This window comes from Artemia sp. Qi Xiang Cuo, chromosome 6 (assembly GCF_049724085.1).
Source record: "Artemia sp. Qi Xiang Cuo chromosome 6, ASM4972408v1, whole genome shotgun sequence".
In the NCBI taxonomy this organism is placed as follows: domain Eukaryota; kingdom Metazoa; phylum Arthropoda; class Branchiopoda; order Anostraca; family Artemiidae; genus Artemia; species Artemia sp. Qi Xiang Cuo.
This window is the reverse complement of record NC_142799.1, coordinates 66235976-66260908: the sequence shown is the minus strand read 5'-3', so window position 1 is coordinate 66260908 and position 24933 is coordinate 66235976. Positions and strand designations below refer to the sequence as shown.

General features: G+C 34.7%; 1 protein-coding gene across 2 annotated transcripts in view; it reads right to left on the bottom strand.

The window, feature by feature from the left end:
- The window catches only part of LOC148951524 (uncharacterized), a 296748-nt gene that overhangs the window by 163191 nt on the left and 108624 nt on the right, over window positions 1-24933 (bottom strand). For both annotated transcript variants that reach the window (XM_089090920.1, XM_089090919.1), the window contains exons 6-8: window positions 15263-15496; window positions 13274-13435; window positions 6898-7012 (exon numbers count right to left, since the gene is read on the bottom strand). In XM_089090920.1, coding sequence (XP_088947046.1) covers window positions 6898-7012; window positions 13274-13435; window positions 15263-15496 — 511 coding nt within the window. The remainder of the gene's footprint in view (window positions 1-6897; window positions 7013-13273; window positions 13436-15262; window positions 15497-24933) is intronic.

The following is a 24933-nucleotide window of genomic DNA, read 5'->3' as shown; positions in this document are numbered from 1 at the left end:
GGTGGGCATGAGAGGTGGGTTAGGTACCGTCCAATCACTTTCAACTATTAAAAAGGGGACTAGCCCTTTGAACTTCCAATCGAATGGGCCTTTTTTGAAGTTTCTATGACAACGCCTTCAATAAAAATCTTATATGCCCCCAGGGCATAGCTTACAGCCCTTGCCCAGAGGGTTGTGGGGGAGTGTCCTCCTCAAAAAAATATTTTTTATCTGAAAATCAACTACGCTGAACAAAATGGCTATCCCAAAATTTTTATTGGATGCGTTTTGGGGAATGATGAGCATGGGGGGGGGGTCTAGTGGCCACCCAACCACTTTCGACTATTAAAAAGGGCACTAGCCCTTTGAATTTCCAAGCGAATGAGTATTTCTTGAAGTATCTACGACAACGCCTTCTATAAAAACCTTATATGCCCCCAGGGCATAATTTAAAACCCTTGCCCCGACGGTTGTAGGGGAGTGTCCTCCTCAAAAATATATTTTCTATCTGGAAATCAACTACGCTGAACAAAATGGCTATCTCAAAATTTTGATTGGATGTGTTTGGGGGAATGATGGGCGCGGGGGGAGGGGGCTAGTTACGCTCCAATCACTTTCGACTATTAAACCGGGCACTAGCCGTTTGAATTTCCAATCGAATGAGCCTTTTTTGAAGTTTCTACGACAACGCCTTCTATAAAAACCTTATATGCCCCCAGGGCATAACTTAAAACCCTGGCCCCGAGGGTTGTGGGGGAATGTCCTCCACAAAAACATATTTTCTATTTGGAAATCAACTACGCTGAACAAAATTGCTATTTCAAAATCTTGATTGGATGTGTTTGGGGGAATGATGGGCGTGGGGGGGGGGGGCTAGTTGCCCTCCAATCGATTTCGACTATTAAAAAGGGCACTAGCCACTCCAATTTGCAATTGAATGAGCCCTTTTCGAACTTTCTACGACAACTCCTTCGATACGAAGTGCCCGGGTATGGAGAAAAAACAAACAAAAAAAAAAACAAATTGTTCCCACATCGTTCTTTACTTAGGCAGCGCTAGCGCGCTGCCTATGATCGAAAGCGATCAGAGGGAAAACTTCCCCCACACGCCCATCTTTTCCCTAAACACTAAAATTTTGAGATAGGCATTTCGTTCAACGTATTTGAAAGGTCCAGAAATTATGTCTTTGAAAATATGAAATCCTCCCAGCCCTTAGGGCAAGGGTTATAAGTTATGCCCTGAGGGCATATAAGGTTATTACAGAAAGCGTATTCATATAAACTTCAGAGGGGGCTAATCGGATTGGTAATAAGACGCTCTAGTGCTCTTTTTATGAGTCAAAGTGATCAGAAGGCAGCTACCCTCCCCTTTCCCATACACACACGTCGTATTATCCCGAAATGCATCTAATGGAAATTTTTTTACAGCCATATTATTCAAAATAGTCTAAATATCATAAAACAAGGGTTTTGGGGTTGAAACAAACCCCAGAGAATAGAGACAAGGGTTGTAAATTAAGGCCAAGGTGTATTTAAAAGTTATGCCCAGGGTTTTTTTTGTGGAAGGGATGGTTGTTCAACTTTAGAAGAGGCTCACTTTGTTGAAAATTAGAAGTTCAAGTTTCCTTTTTGAGCGTCAAAAGTGATGGGAGGCATTTAGCCTCCCCTCCCCCTTCGGTAACCCCTCTTTCCACCAAACGCATCTGATTAATACCACGAGATAACGATTTTTTTTCAAAATAGTCCAAAGAGCATATAATAATGTCTCTAGGGGTGACACAAAGCCACAACGCTCTGGTAATAGGGCTGTAAGTTATTCCATTAGAGTATATAAGGTTTTTATGGAATGGGCGTTCGTATAAACATCAGATGGGGCTTATTTGATTTAAAATTTGAAGCTATAGTACCCTTTATAAGAGTCAAAGTGATTTAATAGCAAACAGTCCTCCCCCCTTCACGGTAATCATTCGCCTTAACACCTCCAATCAAAATTTGGAGATAACAGTAATTGAAGGTTTCGAAAATTATGTCTGTGAGGAAGACAATCCCTCCCCCACCCTACAGCTCTCATGGAAAGGGTTGTAAGGTATGCCCTGGGGGCATATAAGGTTTTTATAAAAAGGGTGGTCGTAAATGCTTTAGAGGGGATTCATTGGATTGGTAACCATAAGTTCTAGTGCCCTTTTCAGAGTCAAAGTGATCGGAACGAAGCTACCCGCCCCCCGCCCAAACACACACACAAACACGTCGTGTTTTCACGAGATGTGTTCAGTAGATATTTTGAGACTGTAGTTTTATTCAAAATAGTCCAAATATCATATAACAAGGTTTTTGAGGTTGATACAAACCACCAGAGCCTGAGGGCGATGGTTGTAAGTTTTGCCCCTGGGGCATTTAAGGATCTTATGGAAGGGGTGGTCGTATAAGCTTTAGAGATGGCTCATTTGGTTGAAACTGGAATTTCTAGTTCCCATTTAAGAGTCAATAGTAAGCCACCCCTCTTTCCACGAAATGTATCTGATTGAAATTGTGTGATGGCAATTTTGTTTAAAATAGTCCAAAGAACATATAACAATGCAATAAAGAATACAATTAAACAAAGAAAATAAAATAGTCCAAAAAACTTATAACAATGCTATAAAGAATATAATTTACAGTTTACTGAAAAAATTCTTTAAAATATTTTCACTTTTTAAGAACTCAAAAATTAATTAAGATTTTAAGGAATAAATATCATGTATATTAAATTGACAATGCACATTCATTTGAATTTTTTTTCAGTAAAGGGCAAATTATATTCTGGCTTTTAGAAAGTACAGGGGCTTTGAACCTTACTCATATTAATTTCTGCTTGTTTTGAGTTTGACTCTGTTATTTATTTTAATTTCTGTTCGTTTAGGGTTTCATTTTTTTATTGATCCTGATTTGGGGTAGTTATATGCTTGTTCATTTTTGGTTTATTTTTATTTTGAAAAACTCTTTATTTACTTTTTGAAAAACTTATTTTGTGGAATTTTTTAATTGATTTAAACATAAAGGACGTTTGTTTTGTTTTCTTTTTTTGTTTCCTCCAGGGATGATCGTATCAAACCAAGGGATCTAGAAAATAGAGAGGGGGCTCATTCGAACAAAAATCAAAAGTTTAAGTGCCCTTTTAAGGGACCAAACAGCATGGAGGGCAACTAGCCCCTTTCTCGTGCCCATTTTTTTTCAAAGATATCCGTATTGAATTCTGAGATAGCCATTTGATTCATAATAATTGAAATGTTCAATAAATATGCCTCTGGGGATGACAAAACCTCCCACAGCCCTTAGGGAAAGGGCTGTAGTTTTTGCAATTTATCCATTGTTTACAGATAGTATTTGTTATTGGGAAGCATACCGAAATTTTTATCGGGGAGTTTTCTGTTGGGGGATAGGGATTCCTTGGGGGAGAATTTTCATTGGGGAATTCCCTTGAATTGATCGACGTAATTCTTTTTGTTTGTCTTTCTCCCCCTTTGAATGAACGATTTTACATATGGAGAGAATGTTAAGATGGTATTATCCTGGATAAATGTTCAGCGCAGATCAAATAGTCTGGCAAGGTTTTTCCGTGGGAAAATGTGGGTAATGTCTCCAAGAGAGCTGCAAGGTGACACATCCCTTCTTATTGCACAAAAGTTTTTCTGGCGTTTTTTTCAATGTTTCATTTAGCTGAAGTGATTTGATTAATAACAGAGTGATGTATTATAAAGGAGGAAAGGTAGGTCTTTTTCAGGGGGGGGGGAGATGCCAAAATTGTACATTTCAAAGGCCTAATTTTCTCAGCCCCATTGAGCCTTCAAATGATAATTAAATGAGTTTTTGGGGCTTGTTGTCTAATCCTTCTTGCTCCCCATGTAAACTTTTGGTCAACACTTTTATTATTGGTGCTGAAGTAGAGAGGAGAGTAGTATTGTCCTAGTGTTTTTAGTAGTGATTAATTTGAGTCAGGTTATATTCGATGAAATTGTGTACAGTGACATAATTTCACATCATCTACTATGAAGGAGTGTCAGTTGGTCGTTGTAGAGTGGAGAGGGGGATGGGTGCCTGTTACCAGCTCAAGGGGAGGTTTAAAAGCTTCATTTAACTAAACTGAATTGCCTCATATTTCTTAAAAACTATATGAAGTAATGTGTAAGTACATATCAGCTATATGAAGGAGTGGCGAGAGGCAGGTGCCTCAAAGAGCACCTTTTAATTTTGAAGTTAGATTTTGAAAGACAAGGTGATGAAAAGAGGCAGAAAGGAATTTTATTAATAGTGATATGGGCATGTACCCATATATGGAAGATGAGGAAAAAGAAAAAAAAGAGTTGAGTTAGAAAGATTTAAAGGAGTAGTTAGGGGGAAATTAGAGCTTTTGAGAAAGAATATAAATAGAAAGAAAGAATTGATGAGGAGTGGATAGATTCGTTGGTAAATAGTTGATTTTTTTTTTAATTTTTTGAAATGTTAAAGATTTTTTATTTTTTTTTTATTTTTTAATAGTTTGGAATTTTTTTTCAAGGCAATCAAGTAAAGTATGACTTTTATTTGGAAGTTTAAAGTTTAAGGGTAAATTGTAAGAAATTTTGAACCCTTCTTCCTAAATAAGTATTGTGTTGTTTAAGTGTATGTTTTATTGTTTGTTGAGGTTTTTGTAAGGGAGGAATGGTTAAAATTGTATATATTTTTTATTTTATTTAATTATTTATTGCTGTTTTATTATTATTTTATTTTTATTTATTTTTATTATTATTATTATCATTATTTCTTTTTTGATGATGGAAGCTTGAAGGGGTAAAATAAATTGGAAAGTAATTGAAGCGACCGCCAAAGGATTCTCCTAAGGAAGGGGATTATCCTATAAGTGGGACGTGCGTTTTAAAATGTTGTGTTTTTATTTGTGTAGAAGTATGCCCCGGAGAGTAACCTGTTGTATTTGATTGCCTTATTTAATATTTAGTAGGTAAAGAGGGATTTTTTTTAAAGGTAGTTATAGTTGAAAATTTAAAAGATTTGTGGGGGTTGTGTTGGTTGGTTTTTGGAGTATAAGAAGTTATTATTGAAATGGAAAAAGGTAGTATAGTAAAAGTAAAAGATGTAAATCGGTTTTGTAATTTGTTTTGAAAAAGGGAGTTTTATAGTTAGGATGAAGAAAATTTTACGTTGAAATAATTTAGTTTTTCAAATTAAAAAAAAAGAAAAAAAGAACACTTTTAATACCAAAATGTTCTAACTCTCATTGAACCTTCATATAAATACAGAATGATTTTTGGGGAGGGAAGGGGAGGTAGAAATAGATATCTAATCCCTCTTGGATTCCGGGAATATTTTTGGTGTACACACTTATCATTGTTACAGGGGGGGGGTAGTATTATCACTCTCATTGCTGCAATCATTTTTCTATGTAGTATCAATATTGGATTCACATGCCTACCGGCACAAAGGGGGGAAATACGAGGCAGGGCATCATGAAACTTGCCAGAAAATTCTTAGGGGATGGGGGGAGGGATGACAAGTACTACAGGAGCTTTGTTTTCTTTGATTTTATATGGTAATTTTTCGTTTTTCCTATATACATTTTGAACATCAGAGAACACCATTGTGGAGTTAGTGATGGCCTCAGCCACATAGAAGACCAAGTCATGCAGAACTTTCATCGAAATGAGAAAATTATACCTGGGTCCGTCCGCCAGAATTTTTTTTAGTAAGAATATTATAAAGAACTTATTCAACAAAACTACTGTTCATCGAAATTTTTGACTAAACAGTCAAATCTTATTCGAAATTTTATTTATAATACAATATTTGAATTCTACAGCAGAAGTTCGACTTTTTGTCACAATCCTTTAAAAACGACTGCTGAAACACAAGGGCCGTTGAACTGGAATAAGAGACTTCTTTTAAACACTGCACTCGGTAACAACCCATTCGATAGCAATTGGTTGAAAAGCAGGGCAAATCTTCAAAAGGACATTGGAAATTTCGGTTTCCAATTGAAAGAGTTCCCTCCAAGGTCTATTCGACCACCTTTCCTATAAAAACCTTATAGCTTAACAATGGGCAACTTGTATAACTTACAGTCCTTGTCCCGGGGATGTAAATGGGGGTTGTCAAACCTGGAGGCATGGCATGTCACCTTTGGATTATTTCACAGGGCATTAGAACTTAATTTTGCAATCGAATGAGCCCCCCTCCAAAGTTCATACGACCACTCCTTGCCTTTGGGAAAAAATAAATGAATAAATATTAAATCATTGAACTATTATGGCTTTTTTATTATGGCAAAACTATAGCATTGTCTCTGACAAAACAGGTGAGCAAAACTTTCAATTTCCCCTCTAATGAACATCCGGAATTATCCAGCTGAAATATGGAGGGGGGAGGTTCGAGGGAAATTTCTTGAGGGGGGAATTTGCTGCGGGGGAGTTTTCCAGGGGGAATTTTCGGCGGGGGTAATTTTCCGGAATGTAACGCCTAGACCCAATAATTTGTATTTTGTTTTACTCCTATTTGCGCAAGGACACGAATTATGAGAAGTCTTTAATGAACATGAAACTTCTGTGACTAAAATTGTAAAAAAACAAAACAAGATAAAATAAAAAAACATAGAAATGATCGTTTGAAAATGCTCGTGAAGCTGCTTGTTTCCAATTTTGCCTACTCTGGAATAATTCTTAGCTCTTGTCCCTCCACCCATAAAAAGGGGGAAAATAATGTTGGTCAAAATGCCTTTTAAATTGTTTTTCTCAATTGCCTTTTTTTCGTTCTACTTCTTTGTCCTCTTGTTTTTGGAGAATAGGAAGATGCTGGTCAGAAATGTAAGGTCAGAAATGCTATGGTCAAAATACTCGTACATTGTCAAAATGTTGAAGAGATCTGGCTGTAGGTAAAACTTGTAAAATATTACCGTATGGTCCTCTTTCCCCTTTTGTTCCTTTTGGTCCCTGTAAAGTCAGAGCTGGTTTTCCTTTTGCACCTTCACTTCCCGGCGGACCTTGATTACCTCGCTCACCGATGTCACCCTGGAAAATTCTTTATTTAGACTAGATCTAGGTTAAGACTCAATTAATCTTTTTTAAAATAAAAAAGTAACTCCGAATCTCAAAGCGAGCTTCCACCTGTTTGAACGACCATTCCTTACACTAAGCTTAATAACCAGTTGGCTAATGTTCGTTCATCCACTGTAAAATGGGTTCAATTAAGCAGTAGTTCAGTATAAGGAGTGTCAAGTTAAGGGAGTGGGAGCCTTCCGCGTTCACAGCTTAACTCTTATTTCTTTAGACTTTATTGTAACTCTTTGCTTTCAATTGACAAAATCGGATTTTTATATATAAGTACCTATATATTCCTGTTGAATTTAACACCCAGCACTGTCAAAGATATTTAATTTCTTACAGTCCTTTTTTAAAGTACGGAGGAAATCGGTATAAATGTATTTCCCCATGGACCTATCTTTGGTCTATTCATACCTGAATTTACCTGATTGCAGTTTTTTTTTTTCGGAGAGGAGGACCGATAAAAATAGCATTATTCCTTTTATATTTTGAATAGAAAGCGCAGAAAAATTCAAAAAAACTAAGGAATTCGGATGGGGGCTAGACCTGAGTATCTCCCCCCCCCATTTTCAATCCTGGTTGAGGGTAATTTTGGTGAAAATCAAAACAAGCAACGATAATCATTTCTTTTTTTATTCTCTCCGCTCTGAATTGACCTTTCAACTATGCTGATCAAAATAGTTATCTAAAATTAATATTGGATGTGTTTAGGAAATTTATGGGCGTGGGAGGGAGCTGGTTGCCCCTCAATCACTTTTGAATTTTAAAAAGAATACTAGAATTTTCAATTTCCAATTTAATATAAAAGATTTTTTTTCGATCGTTTCAAAATTATGAAGCTAGTAGATCAATATTAAATTTTTGTCAATATGGCCCAGCTGCGCAGTGAAAATAAATAAGCAAAACTAATTAATTTAAATTAATAACGATTTTCCCTGGTGTATTTCCAATATTGATAATGTGTTGATTCCCTAAGGCAGCCATAATTTCAAAAAAAGCTACGCCTTTTTAAACTGTTAAGTGCATAATGTTTTATCATATTGTTCTGCTGATTTTATGCCCAAGTTTCTTTTTTTAGATTCATCCCCCTGTGCTATCAAAAACTACATAGTTTTTGATCGCATATGAAGATCATTTCATTAATTTGGCGATTCCCAGCTTTTCTTTGTTTTTGAAGATATATATTGTTGTATAAGCTACTGTTTAACCAATTTGAGCGATCAGATAACATTTTAAGGTCATGGTTCTTGAACATGATGTCAACTTATGGAACGTTACTATAAGCTGTTTGACTATAGTGATCACATCGCCTCTTTCATCGTATCATGAACTATAATAACTAGCTGTTTTCAAAACTGACTGTGAAATGTTGGTGCTGATTGAAGAGGGGAGTAGGGGGCAGTTCCTTCCTCTTGATTTTGATTAAATGTTTCTTTGTATTTTTGCTGGAAATTAAAAGAAGATACCTCCATCCTTTTGATTTTAAATAACATCTTTTATATTTTCACTATAAATTGTTTTTTTTAATGTTTCCTCCCCCAAAGTTTTCATCAATCGTTGCCCCTGAATTACGTTAATTCAATTAACCCACTACTTGGTTGGATGAATTCTTAGTTACTATAATATTGTTATCAAACAGTTCGTGGTAACGAACTGTAAGTAAGGAGCGACCCGGCTCAGTGGTAACCGAAACTCTAAAAAACAGGATTTTGATACCAATAGATACATAAAAAAAAATCAGATTTTAATTCTGATTTCAAATATATAAGTTTCATCAAGTTTAATCTCACCCATCAAAAGTTAAGCGCCTGAGAATATTTGGCTGACTTTCGAAAAAAGGGGGAAAGACCCATTAAAAGTTATAAAGCCTTAATGAAAATCACACCGTCAGATTCAGCGTATTAGAGACCCCTCCTGTCGAGGTTTCAAGCTCCTATCTACAAAAATGTGTAATTTTCCATTTTTTTCCAGAAGAAACATCACGGATGCGTGTTTATTTGTTTGTTTGTTGTTGTTTTTTTTTATTTTCCCAGTGGTGATCGTTCCGATCCATTAGTCATAAAATATCGTTGAAGGGCATATTGGAACGGAAAATAAACGTTATAGTGCCCTTTTTAAGTGACCAAAACAATTGGAGGGCAACTAGGCCCCCTCCCACGCTCATTTTTTTTCCAAAGTCACGCGATCAAAATTTAGAGATGGCCATTTTGTTCAACATGCTCGAAAATATGATAAAAAATGTCTTTTAGGAAGACTTAATCCCTCAAAGTCCCCGGGGGGAGGGCTGAAAGTTATGAACTTTACTCAATTTTAACATATAGTAGGCTTATTGGTTATTGTGAAGTATACATAATTTTTCAGATGAGATTTTTTGTGGTAGGTGGGAGATGGTGAGGGTGGGGGGCTATATGGAAGGATCTTTCCATGAAGGAAGTTTTCATGGGGGAAGGGACATTGATATGAAGGGGGCGCTGGATTTCGCAGCATTATTAAAGAAAAAGATCAGAAATTAAATTAAAAAAAACAAGTTTTTCAACTGATCAACTGATTGTGATTAAGAGATCATTTTTAAAGAACTGGAAAAAAAATTCGAACTATAGTTTAAAGAGCAGTGTATTGACTAGGGGGCGAACCCCATAATATACGTGTTAAAAATTTATGAATATAGAAGTTCTTTAAGTAAGTTAATTCTAAGTTACGTATATTTATTAATAATAAAAACGTTATTAAATAAAATTAAACAATTTTAGAGAAAGAAATTTAACCAAATATAATATTCAAATTTTTTTTTAATTATTAATGTCCGGTGAGCCAAAATCAAAACATGCATTAATTCAAAAACGTTCAAAAATTAAATAAAAAAAACAAGTTTTTAAACTGAAAGTAATGAACGACGTTAAAACTTAAAACGAACAGAAATTATTCCGTATATGAAGGGGGCTGTCCCCTCCTCAACGCCTCGCTCTTTACGCTAAAGTTTGACTTTCTCACAACTCTATTTTTTTAAACAATAAAAAAACTTTAGCGTAAAGAGCGAGGCGTTGAGGAGGGGACAGCCCCCTTCATATACGGAATAATTTCTGTTCGTTTTAAGTTTTAACGTCGTTCCTTACTTTCAGTTAAAAAAACTTGTTTTTTTTATTTAATTTTTTTAAAATGGCAGTACAACTTGCATCAAAAGTTACTATAATAACATCAGGGCACATTATGTCAATCTCATGTCAATATTAGAATGTCCTCAAGTCATGAATGACTATGGCGTGCACTTTTCAAAACTGGCAATCAAATATTTGATAAGTATTTTCCTCTTCTGTTAAATTGGGCCATGCTAGCCTATGAGATAAATTTTTTATGAGATCTCCCTGTGAGACAGCTTTCAAACCACTTTAAGCACTTTCTGCGGACATGCAACCAGGGGCGTCCTGAGGCTCATTTTATTGGGGGGGGGGCGATCTTTGTAAGTTTTAGCTAAATTTCAGCTTATTTTGCAAAATTTCTCCTGAAATTTTTGCCTTCGGCGAAAATTCTACCGAATGCCAAAAAAGATGGGGAGAGGGTACCTCTTCCCGCCTCGGGACGCCCCTGCACCCAAAGACTCGGTCCAGCTTAGTAGCGTCTTAAAAATAACTGTATCAAACACTTTGCGAATATCTATAAAAATAGACAAAGCTCCTTCCCCTCTGTCTATACCACCATTAAGTGATTCTACAAGATGTTGCAAAACATTCGTCATCGAATCCCCTTTGCGAAATGTGAATCGAGTTATACTCAGGAAACTATTAGCCTCTAGAAAACTATATTGACGTTTATAAGCCACTTTTTCTTATAAGTTAGAAAACAGTGGAAGAATAGAAATTGGTCTCTAATTTTCAATATTCTTTTAGGGCCATCCGCATGAAGTGATGTCACCTTGGCAACTTTTAGATGATCAGGGAAACTGCCCTTTTCCAGTAAAAGATTTATAATGTAAAGCAGACGCGGTAGGATATAATGCTTTTTTACATTAGACGTTCAAAGCTGTCCATTCTCACAGTGTTTGATTCTAAAGATTATTTTAAGCAGTTCATCAACTGTATACGGTTCTAAGGCTAATTCAAAGCTTTCAACTCTATTATCGCATAAGATATGTTCTTGAACCTGTTGACGTATATTCTTTATACTATTTCCAACTTCAATACCAATATTAGCCGAATTTATTCATAGTTCCAAACTGATCTTCAAGGGCAAACCCCTTAATTTGTATTTCGTTTCCTTCAAAATCACCACTTCGATTAGTCCCTTAATTTATCAGTTTCCATTTTTCTTTTATGTTGACTTTACTATTTAAAAACTTCGTATCGTAATATTCAGCCATAACTTTGCGACTCAATTTGTTGGCTAAATTGCATTGTTTTTTGAAATCTTCAAGGGCAAACCCCTTAATTTGTATTTCGTTTCCTTCAAAATCACCACTTCGATTAGTCCCTTAATTTGTCTGTTTCCATTTTTCCTTTACTATTTAAAAACTTCGTCTCGTAATATTCAGCCATAACTTTGGGACTCAATTTGTTGGCTAAATTGCATTGTTTTTTGAACAGTTCACACGAATAATTACTTTTATCACCTAGATTTCTTTGATAAAGATCAGTTCATAGCTTTTATATTCCAGTACTTCACTTGTTATCTATATTTTACGGGGCTCCTGATTCTTCACTTCCATTACCTTTATGGTACACGCACTATCATAAATGGGTAAAATAACAGACACTAGCTTATCAAATAGTTGCGTAGGGGATTCCTCTCCAGAAAACAAATGGGTTCAATCGTTAACATTAACCTCCACCACAGAATTTTGAAGATCGTCTTTTTTTTATTAATAATGTCTTACATTTTTTTTCTTTTACCTGCATAACAAACACTTCATAACACTCTCCAATGGAAGATAGTCAGAAGTCTCAGAACCAGGAAAAGCAACAAAATCAGCATGTAAAGCTTTAAATCTACAAATTGAAAAAAATATCAAACAGTTCGTGGTAACGAACTGTAAGTAAGGAGCGACCCGGCTCAACGGTTACCGAAACTGTAGAAAACGAAATTTTGATACCAATAGATAGCCTAAAAGAATCATCTTTTAATGCTGATTTTAAATATATAAGTTTCATCAAGTTTAGTACTACCTATCAAAAAGTTACGCGCCTGAGAAAATTTGCCTGATTTTCGGAAAAGGGGAAAAAGACCTTCTAAAAGTTATTGAACCTTAATGAAAGTCACACCATCATATTCAGCGTATCAAAGAACCTACCGCAGAGGTGTCAAGCTCCTATCTATATGAATTTTGCATTTTTTGCCAGAATTGGAATTTTGCATTTTTTGCCAGAAGAAAGACGATTGAAAGAAGAAAGAAGAAAGAAGAAAGAAGAAAGACGATTTTTTGCCAGAAGAAAGAAGAAAGATTTTTTGCCACAACACGAACACAAACTAAAAGCAAAAAAAACAAAAGGAAATAAAAAACAAGACAAAAAAGAAAGAAATAACCAAACAAATAAGCAAACAAGTAAAAACGAACTTTTATCACATATTTTTAAGCAGCAATGTCGATAGACCATAAACGACATGGAAACAAATCACTCGCGCGACGTACATAAATCCAACCTTGATCATACCGCACTTGCTTCTTCGCATATTCACCCCGCGCTAGGTTCCAAACATCACGTCTTTGTTTCATTAGATTTTCCGACACAAAAATACAAAAAATTCGACTTTCCCATAAAAACTTTAGAAGCAAGGTCCTAAGACTTAAGTGTTAAACGTACAGGAGTAAGTGTATCCTAGTCGATTAATAGCTTTATCTAGCTTAAATCTTTCCAATTCGATCGACTCTTCTTGAGGTTTTTCGAGCTCAACTTTATTTTGTATAATTTTACTAACTATTGACTTCAAGCCAACTTTGGGAGGCTTGAAGTCAAGCCTCCCTGTTGAGCACTCAACCTGAGGCTATTTAATCTCGTTTAGATCTTATATACAATTTTAATGTCTAAAATTTAATCTCATCTTAAAAGTTGCCTCTGACTCGTCAAAAACAAATGTTATAACTGAAAGTTCTTCATCGTTATACTAGAAAGATTATGAAATGAATTCATCTTTAATATCTCCCCCAGGCGTTTGCTTGAGAGAGATTTTTGCTAAATCATAATGAACGTGGAATAACTTACTATATGAAATTATGAATAGTATCATCTTTACTTATACCTTAGGTCCATCGTTTCCATCGCTGCCTTTCCTACCAAAATCTCCCTTGTCTCCTTTGAATCCTTCTATTCCAGGTGTCCCATCATATCCTGGCTGACCTTTAGACCCAGGTGTTCCTTTGCATCCTTTTTCTCCAGATGGCCCACGAAACCCGTTTTTTCCCTAAAACAGACAATTTTTACCATTTTATAATAATGGAATTTCAACTGTTACATCATAATCATCTTTGATGGCCACATATCTATTTAATTTGTAGACTATTTTCAAAAGATATAATTCTAAAAAATATTCAAAACACTCTGATTACTTCAAAGGAAAATAATAGAATAAAAAAAAAATCAAGTTTTTCAAAAATTCAAAATGTGATTTCCTATGCCATTCTATTGTTTTTGAAATGATTTATCCAGGAGAAAGTGCTTTAACATATGTAGATTAGACTTACTACAACTTGATCATTAAAGTACCCAGGACTTCGAAAAGAAAACATTTTGGCCGCTTGGACTCATCTTAGCTCTGTTCATGCCATAAAGCTCAATTCTCTAAGATGTTTCTTTTTATTGTTTTGAAAATTTATTAAGTTTTAAGGTCACTATCATGTTCTTGTCAGTGTTTCCAAACTGAATCATCAAAAAAAATAAGCAGTACTAAGTGGTAAAGTTTGACAACCCTTTTTGTCCTCAAAGATTCAAGCATTAACAATGTGTTTATTCCAGAAACACCTTAACTCCCAAGTTGTTTGATGCCATAGGTTTTTATTTTTGTTTTTGCTGATTTTCATCCCCCTCCCCCCATCTTTTTGATTTGCCGCCTGTTACCACGAAAACAGTACAATGTATATCTCATGGGACTTGTTTAGTCGCGAAACTTAGAGTAGTTTTATCGCAATAGGGAAAAGGTATGTTAAGGTAGACAAAGGTATGTTGCTTTACAACTAACAACTGTCTTTAAAAGCTTTTTTAGTATACTCTTTATTTTTTTTAATTTGCCTCTGGCTGGCTTCCCTAAAGTAATGGCGGCAACTTTGGTTGTGTTGCTTTGGCATCGATCAGGTATTGTATATTTCAAACTCTCAAAACTTTTAAAAGGGTATATCGCAAAAACCGCCAGAGCAATGGAAACGATCCACTGTCTGGCTTAAAGCTAACTAAAACCTGATAAAAATCCAACAAAAGTTTGATTGAGAGGGCGATACTGAAAGGTCACAGGTATAGTTTGGTCTTGTAGTCACATTTATTGAAATTTTTTTTATGATAATGATTCAGGTGCGTCTGCCTAATGCCCGTGCCACATCATTGTCATATTTATCGATAAAAAAAGCCAAATATCATCAATGGCATGGCCATTTTCTTGGTTCAGTGTCACACTTATAATTAAAAAGCAAAAAATTTAAATTGCAAGAAATTAGTTTAAAGAGTCTACACCAGTTGTAACTTGTGTCCAACTGTTTTCTACTAATACTAAGTCTTAGTAACTTTTGGGACAGCCCCCCTCTTATACGGAAGAAAATATATTTTTTAGGTTATAATATAACTTATTACCTTCATATGAGAAAACTTTTTTTATCCAATTGCGTTATAGATCAATCATGCCAATGCTTTATAATATTTTCTTCCTTCTTATTGAAACTACGCAAAAAGTAGCGCTAGTCGTTTGGAAGCCCTATTTATCCAAGTTACGACACTAAAGGTCCAACTCTTTGTGAAGGTCCAAAGTTTGTGTTTGCCTAAGGTCGTAAAGAGAACTCATGATATTTGCCCCTGTGATTTCTTTTCTAAGCAACTCTTTCTCAGACACCATATTTGGATTGTGTTTTTTTGCAAATGAAACCTGAGATCGATTTTTCTCTTCTAAAATGAAAATAAGTACAAGATAGATAAACCTCCAAGAATGCATAGTGACAAAAATTGTATTACCACCAAACTTAAATTATTTCTCATTATTAGTTTTAGAAATAGAATAACAGGATGAAAAATAGAAATTATAACTTACCTTCGATCCAGAAATACCATCTTCACCAAAAACCCCTTTCTCACCAGGTTGTCCATTTGGACCAGGGCTTCCAGTTTCACCAGTAGCCACTTCTTCCGGAAGCTCACGAAACTGAGCTGGTGCTCCTCTTGGTCCTATATCTCCTGGTTCACCTTTTGTCCCTTTCGGACTAGGTCCACGAGGTTCCCCTCTTTCACCACGTTCACCTTGATCACCAGTTTGGCCAGGGAATCCCTAAGAATAACGTATAATAATCATCACGTAAAGAAAGTACATAACCAATTAAATAGAGTAAAACATCAAGTAAATAGTCTTCATTTACATTTAGCTGCCAAATCGTATTTTCTTTTGTTTAAAAAAATCTTTACTTTTAGCTGAAGTAACCAAAAAAACTGTTGCTTAAACTATGTATAAAAGTACAAAACTCTCTAAACGGAGTCTCAAAACAGACTCTCAAAACAGACTAAGACATAATAGGGCCGTTTTTTAGCACTAAGTTCTTACATCTAAGATCTTGCATCTTTCTGCAAAGGTTATCGTTTTTTCAACTCATCTTTGTTCTAAGATCTTACAGCTCAACTGAGTTTAGCAAAAAGTTTGAAAGACGCCATCTTTCTGCCATATAGAACAATGATGAGAGAACTTTGATGATATAATCATTATTTTTCTCAGACCGCTGATCCGAGCAGAATGATGGCAGAAGTTTGCACAAAAATGACCAAAGATGTAAGATCTTAGTTCAAAGATTTCACTTTTAAGAGTTTTCTGACAAAAGATGTAAGATCTTAGAACATTGATAATTGAAAAAACGGCCCTAATATTTGAAGACATAAAACAATTTTAGCACTTGGGGTGTGGCTCAGTGTGACGTGAGCCAACTAACCTCTCCGTTAGAGAGGTTAGTTAAAGTACCAAGAATAGTAAATATGAACTCTGAGTCGGTTAAGTGGAAACAAACATAGCCATATACACCTAAAAATCAACGATTAAATTCTTATGAATGAAAAGTGTCGTCGAATAAAACTAATGAGCTATGATCACACATTTCTACTATTCAACATTGTAAGCTTGACCAAATGTCAGACTGGGTTAAAGGCTTAATAATTTCTAAAAAAAAAAAGTCTTAGAAAGGATGAAAGCTTTATTTAGAAACGTTGATTTTTTCGCCTAGTCCAACACCACTGTTTTTTTTAATTACTTGCACTTAAATTACTTGTAACTAAGTTGCATTTTTTAATTGCTTGTAACTATAGGTATAAAAAAACAAAGTTTTCTGATCAAACAGTCCGTGGTAACGAACTGGGAATAAGGAGCGACCCGGCTCAATATTAACCAAAACTCCAAAAAACGGGAATTTGATACAAATAGATACATCAAAAGAATAAGATTTTAATGTTGATATCAAATATATAAGTTTCATCAAGTTTAGTCCTACCCATCAAAAGTTACGCGCCTGACAAACTTTTTTGCCTGATTTAAAAAAAAAAGGGAGAAACCCCCTAAAAGTCATAAACCCTTAATAAAAATCACACCATCAGATTCAGCGTATAAGAGAACCATACTGTAGAAGTTTCAAGCTCCTTTCTGCAAAAATGTGGAATTTTGTATTTTTTACCAGAAGAATGATCACAGATGCGTGTTTATTTGTTGTTTTTTTTTTCTTTTTTTTCCCAGGGGTGATCGTATCGACCCAGTGGTCCTAGAATATCGGGGAGGGTTCATTCGAACGAAAATTAAAATCTCTAGTGCTCTTTTTTAGTGACCAAAAAAATGGAGGGCAATTAGGCCCCGTGTCACGCTCATTTTTTCCCCAAATTCACCCGATCACAATTTTGAGACAGCCATTTTGTTCAGCATGGTCAAAAATATAATAAATATGTCTTTTAGGATGAATTAATCCCCCAAAATCTCTGGGAGGAGGGCTAAAAGTTATGAACTTTACCCAATGTTTTCATATAGTATTGGTTATTGGGAAGTACACAGATATTTTCTGGGGGGATTTTTGCCGGTAGTGGAGGGCGGGGTCGGGGGTTATGTGGAAGAATATTACCACGAAGGAAGTTATCGTGGGGGAAGTGATGTTGCTGTGAAGGGGGCGAGGATTTCCCAGCATTGCTTAAAAAAAAAATCGGAAATTAAAGAAAAAAACAGGTTTTTCAACTGAAAGTAAGGAGCAACATCAAAACTTAAAACGAACAGAAATTTTTACGTATATGATTGGGTTTGCCCCCTAGTCAATACCTCGCTCTTCAAGCCAAAATTTTTTTAGTACTTTCATGAGAGCTATTTATTCTAATTAACAGCCTTTGTGATTAAGAGGTCATTTTTAAAGAATTGGAACAAAATTCGAACTTTTGCGTAAAGAGCGAGGTATTGAGTAGGGGGAGAACCCCCTAATATACGTATTAAAAATATATTAATATAGAAGTCCGTTACGTAAGTTAATTCGTAAGTTACGTATATTTATTATTAATAAAAAAGTTCGTAAATAAAATTCAACAACTTCAGAGTAAGCCATTTAACCAAATAAAAGTAAAATTAATATGCAAATATTGTTTTAATTATTCATGTTCGGTGAGCCAAAACTAAAACCTCCATTAATTCAAAAAGTTCAAAAATTAAATAAAAAAACAGGTTTTTTTTAATTGAAAGTAAGGAGCGACATTAAATCTTAAAACGAACAGTAATTATTCCGTATATGAAAGGGGCTGTCCCCTCCTCAACGCCTTGCTCTCTACGCTAAAGCTAGACTCTTTCTGACAACTCTGTCTTATAAAACAATAAAAAACTTTAGTGTAAAGAGTGAGGCGTTGCGGAGGGGACAGCCCCTTACATATACGGAATCATTTCTGTTGGATTCATGTTTTAATGTCACTCCTTACTTCCAGTTAAAAAAAATGTTTTTTTTATTTAATTTAAGTAAAAAGTGAAGTTGAAACTAAAAACAAACAAAAATCCTTGCTTTTATGATTATGTAACACACATTTGCAAATCTGGCTCAAATAAGACGACCCAGGAATTATACTTTAGTGTGTAGTATTCTGGAAAGACAGCATCAAATAAAACCCAGATTCACCAAAAAAATGTATGCTCTCTTAGGATTACAGTAGTTCAAGACTACCGTGTACAAAAAAAAAAATATTAATTTAAAAGCTCTCGACAGTCTGCCATGCACAACTTTTGCTGTAACTTAAAAACACGATTTAAATCCTATAAAAACAAGCAACGAAATAAAGCAAGGAAAGTTTCAATTTTAGATCAAGATCAATTGATTGGCTATCTTCAAATTTGAACTCCTTGACTTTTCCTCCCTCTTTGTGGAAAACTAGATTTTGTGGCACTAAATTTGTGGCAATTTATGCACAGGAAGAAGCGTAAAACTGGATACACTGAATTTTGATGACGGATCGAAGTACCTACAAAGTTTGTGTTTGGTTTCACTTGTTGTGCCCCTTTCCAATTTGTCCTGGCTACGGATTGTTCATAATATGATCTGTTTATATAAAGACACACTATTAGCAAATATGAAGTAAACGCTAAAGGTACATATAGTCCTTGCTTATAGCATTTTTAAGCTATCGGGGTGGATTCCCCTACACCAACCTCTAGGGACTCAACCAAAACCCTCACTATTTATAGTTAGTAAGATCTCCTGATGTGTGGAGATGACAGGAATTTAACCATTGTAGTGTTTTTCAGAGCAAATACAACAAGTACTCCCAAAAGTGTAACTACCTGATGACCCGGCCTTTTTAAATTCCACCAGCCCACCTAGTCATTATACTGATGACAAAAAAAAAATTTAACTCCCTTTGGGGTTTGATCATTGCCCACCCTAGAAAGGCACATTTGGGATCCTAGCTCTTAATTTTATCCATGTTCGACACTCAAACATTATGCTGATGGCACAACAATTTGAAACTTCCTCTGGTGGGATCATGTTATACCCTGGAAAGGCACATCATTTAGCCTGGCTCTTATTTTTCACCACGTTTGGCTGGGATCAAACGCCGCCTTCTGATGAATGATAGAACTTTTTTTCTCTCCGTCCTCGCATGCCTTACAGAGGTTGAATCAGTTTTAGGCCCCGGTAAAACATCGTAAGACATTATGTGGTACTTCTACTGCGTTTGGAGGAAATCAGACAACCTCTCATGGTGGATATTATGGTGAGTTGAATTTAGATATATCTCCCACAGAGGGAGGAATGGTTCCAGACACTAAAAAGGCGCAGGTACGGCAGCAGCTCTTATCTCTCATTAGATTTGGCATAGATCCGGAAGGCCTTTTGGTATATGTCCTAATGGACGGAATTTCCGGACTTCCTGCCCACAGAGGTTGGATCACAATTGGATTCCATAATAACTCTTTATTGTGTTGACACTTATGACAGCTGATACTGACACTTTATTGGTGCAGTATCTTTTGCTACTTTAAAAAGGTCAAATGAGTCAAAGGTCAAAGGTCAAAGGCTTTCAAATGATCCACCTCTCAAAATTCTATAGTCTACAATTTCATACAGTTACCCCTGGGAAAAACAAAAATAATGATACATCAGTGCTCCCCAACAAAAAATTGCTTATCCTTGTTCTTCGTGGGGTATTGCAGATCTTAAGTTTATAGTTCCATGCAACAGATTTCAACAGTATACATAGGGTTGGCTCTTTTCAGAAATTCTCAAAATCTTGTTATAATAATTACAAACTAATATTCTATTAAATCTGAATAATGGCTAACATTTCTGAATTAATACTGACTGGATTTTTTGACCCATCAGCTTCTTAAGGAAAAAATAATTATTAAATTTCCTCTGAATGGGCCCTCGTTTACTCTTACTAGGTTTCAACAGCTGTTACTAGTTTGCCAAATTTGATAGGAGTACTATTGATATAATGGTTGAGACGGGAGTAATTGGAAATTACTGTGTGCAATGAAAGAGAGCGCACAGGTAGGAAATTACTGTGTACAATGATAAGTAGAGGGCAGTCCCCCCATATAGCTATAATGAATGAGAGCGGAACATCCCAGCATATATTTATAATGATAAGTAGCGCATAGTACACCCGCCATACAAGCAGACAGTGTAATGACCGGAATTCAACCACCGTGAAAATTCGTGTTGATCTGTGTTCAAAGTGCGTGATGATTCCTTGATTTGAAATTGTGAAATTCTTTTTGTAATTTAATTTGTTAGGCGTGGTTGACTTATGTTTAACCTTAAACTAATTTACATAAATTAATTTGTTATTAATTAATTTACATAATTACATTAATTAATTAATTTTTTTTTTAATTTTAATAGTTTTTTTTATTGATGTCATTTTATTGTACTCTAATGATGATATTTTTTCTTTTCCAATGATATGATTTTTTACATTCTAAGTATCTTCCCATTGACTTATATGAAATTTGTGTTTGATGTAGGAATCGAACGTGAGACCCGTGATTCCCTAATGTAAAAGAACGAAACGTTAATCGACTGAACCAACAAGCCCTTGAACATATTATGATTTTAGAAATACATCCAATGAATTGTTTCTGGGACATTGCCCAACTGATGTTAAGCCTCACAATACCGTAACAGGTTCATTCCATTGAACTGGAACAAATTCAAGCACATTCGATTTATCAATTGGATTTTTGATAGGTGTTAAAAGTGACCTTGTTTCGGGGGATTTTTATGGCATCATCATGAGAATATGCATACCACGATGATATGAGATGCATACTAGACAAACAATTTCTTCTGATACTTGGGCCCCAAGTCCTACCCCTATCCCTCAACCCTATCCCTCCACCATCCCTCCAACCCCTATAAATCCACCCTCCCTCCAACCCCCCCCCCCCCGCCCCAACATTTTTTTTTTACTTTTTTTTTATTTTTCAAAGTTCATTTTGAATTTCTTTCATTGAAATGCAAGAGTTGGATTATTTCAGTAGTGTTTTGTCGTGGTTTACCTTGTCACAGTTACATTCTCTTAATTTTTCAAAGTTCATTTTGAATTTCTTTCGTTGAAATGCAAGAGATGGAATATTTCAGTAGTGTTTTGTTGTGCTTTACCTTGTCACAGTTACATTCTCTTAATTTTTCAAAGTTCATTTTGAATTTCTTTCGTGAAATGCAAGATTTGGAATATTTCAGTAGTGTTTTGTCGTGGTTTACCATGTCACAGTTACATTATCTTGTTTTTTAAAAGATAATTTTTAATTTTTTTAGTGAAATGAAAGAGTTGTAATATATTTCAGTAGTGTTTCCTCTTGTTTCACATTGTCCCATTTACCTTCTATCTGTTTTCAAAACTTCATTTTGGTACTCTCTCCTTGATATTCTAGAGTTATAATGTTTCAGTAATAGTATGTTGCGGTTTACCTGGTCATAGATAAATTTTCTTGATTTTTTAAAGTTCATTTTTGGATTTATTTCATTGAAATGCAAGAGTTGGAATATTTCAGTAGTGTTTTGTTATGGTTTACCTTGTCTCGGTTACATTCTCTTGATTTTTCAAAGTTCATTTTGAATTTCTATCGTGAAATGCAAGAGTTGGAATATTTCAGTAGTGTTTTGTCGTGGTTTACCATGTCACATTTACATTCTCTTAATTTTTCAAAGTTCATTTTGAATTTCTTTCGTTTCAGTAGTGTTTTTTCGTGGTTTACCTTGTCACAGTTACATTCTCTTAATTTTTCAAAGTTCATTTTGAATTTCTTTCGTTGAAATGCAAGAGTTGGAATATTTCAGTAGTGTTTTATCGTGGTTTACCTTGTCCCAGTTACATTCTCTTGATTTTTCAAAGTTCATTTTGGATTTCTTTCCTTGAAATGCAAGATTTGGAATATTTCAGTAGTGTTATGTCATGGTTTACCTTGTCACAGTTAAATTCTCTTGATTTTTCAAAGTTCATTTTGAATTTCTTTCGTGAAATGCAAGAGTTGGAATATTTCAGTAGCGTTTCGTCGTGGTTTACCATGTCACATATACATTTTCTTGATTTATCAAAGTTCATTTTGAATTTCTTTCGTTGAAATGAAAGAGTTGGATTATTTCAGTAGTGTCTTGTTGTGCTTTACCTTGTCAGAGTTACATTCTCTTGATTTGTTTCAAATTTCATTTTGGATTTCTTTCGTTGAAATGCAAGAGTTGGAATATTTCAGTAGTGTTTTATCGTTGTTTACCTTCTCACAGTTACATTCTCTTAATTTTTCAAAGTTCATTAAGGATTTCTTTCCTTGAAATGCAAGTGTTGGAATATTAAAGTAGTATTTTGTAGTGGTTTACCTTGTCACAGTTACATTCTCTTGATTTTTCAAAGCTCAGTTTGGATTTCTAAATTCTCTTGATTTTTCAAAGTTCATTTTGAATTTCTTTCATGAAATGCAAGAGTTGGAATATTTCAGTAGTGTCTTGTTTTGCTTTACCTTGTCACTGTTACATTCTCTTGATTTTTCAAAGTTCATTTTGGATTTATTTCATTGAAATGCAAGAGTTGGAATATTTCAGTAGTGTTTTGTTGTGCTTTACCTTGTCACAGTTACATTCTCTTGATTTTTCAAATTTGATTTTGAATTTCTTTCCTTGAAATGCAAGAGTTGGAATATTTCAGTAGTGTTTTGGCATGATTTACCATATCACTGTTACATGCTCTTGATTTTTCAAAGTTCATTTTGGATTCCTTTCCTTGAAATGCAAGAGTTGGAATATTTCAATAGTGTTATGTCATTGTTTACCTTGTCACAGTTACATTCTCTTGATTTTTCAAAGTTCATTTTGAATTTCTTTCGTCAAATGCAAGAGTTGGAATATTTCAGTAGTGTTTTATCGTTGTTTACCTTGTCCCAGTTACATTATATTGATTATTCAAAGTTCATTTTGGATTTCTTTCCTTGAAATGCAAGAGTTGGAATATTTCAGTAGTGTTATGTCATGTTTTACCTTGTCACAGTTACAATCACTTGATTTTTCAAAGTTCATTTTGAATTTCTTTCGTGAAGTGCAAGAGTTGGAATACTTCAGTAGTGTTTTGTCATGGTTTACCTTGCCACAGATACATTCTCTTAATTTTTAGAAGTTCATTTTGAATTTCTTTCGTTGAAATGCAAGAGTTGGAATATTTCAGTAGTGTTTTGTGGTGCTTTACCTTGTCACAGTTACATACTCTTGACTTTTCAAAGTTAATTTTGAATTTCTGTCGTGAAATGCAAGAGTTGGACTATTTCAGTAGTGTTTTGTCGTGGTTTACCATGTCACGGTTTCATTCTCTTGATTTAGTTCATTTTGAATTTCTTTCATGAAATGCAAGAGTTGGAATATATTTCAGTAGTGTTTTATCGTGGTTTACCTTGTCCCAGTTACATTCTATTGATTTTCCAAAGTTCATTTTGGATTTCTTTCCTTGAAATGCAAGAGTTGGAATATTTCAGTAGTGTTTTGTCGTGGTTTCCCTTGTCACAGTTACATCCTCTTGATTTTTCAAAGTTCATTGTGGATTTCTTTCCTTGAAATGCAAGAGTTGGAATATTTCAGTAGTGTTTTGTCGTGGTTTACCTGGTCACAGTTACATTCTCTTGATTTTTTAAAGTTCATTTTTGGATTTATTTCATTGAAATGCAAGAGTTGGAATATTTCAGTAGTGTTTTGTTATGGTTTACCGTGTCTCGGTTGCATTCTCTTGATTTTTCAAAGTTCATTTTGAATTTCGATCGTGAAATGCAAGAGTTGGAATATTTCAGTAGTGTTTTGTCGTGGTTTACCATGTCACATTTACATTCTGTTAATTTTTCAAAGTTTATTTTGAATTTCTTTCATTTCAGTAGTGTTTTTTCTTTCAATGTCACAGATATATTTTCTTGATTTTTCAAAGTTCGTTTTGAATTTCTTTCGTTGAAATGCAAGAGTTAGAATATCTCAGTTGTGTTTTGTCTTGGTTTACCTTCTCACATGTACATTGTCTTTATTTTCCAAGGTTCATTTGAAATTACTTACTTGAATTTCAAGTGTTTGAATATTACAGCAGTGTTTTGTATTGGTTTAACATATGACAGTTATATTCTCTTGATTTTTCAAAGCTTATTTTGGATTTCTACTTTCTCATGACTTTTCAAATTTCATTTTGATTTTTTTTCATGTAATGCAAGAGTTGGAATATTTCAGTAGTGTCTTGTTGGGCTTTCCCTTGTCACTGTTACATTCTCTTGATTTTTCAAAGTTCATTTTGGATTTCTTTCGTTGAAATGCAAGAGTTGGAATATTTCAGTAGTGTTTTGTTGTGCTTTACCTTGTCACAGTTACATTCTCTTGATTTTTCAAAATTGATTTTGAATTTCTTTCCTTGAAATACAAGAGTTTGAATATTTCAGTAGTGTTTTGGCATGATTTACCATATCACTGTTACATGCTCTTGATTTTTCAAAGTTCATTTTGAATTTTGTTCCTGAAAGGCAAGAGTTGGAATATTTCAGTAGTGTTTGGTCGTGGTTTACCTTGTCACAGTTACATTGTCTTGATTTTTCAAAGTTCATTTTGGATTTCTTTCATTGAAATGCAAGAGTTGGAATATTTCAGTAGTGTTTTGTTGTGCTTTACCTTGACACAGTTACATTCTCTTGATTTTTCAAAGTTCATTTTGGATTTCTTTCCTTGAAATGCAAGAGTTGGAATATTTCAGTAGTGTTTT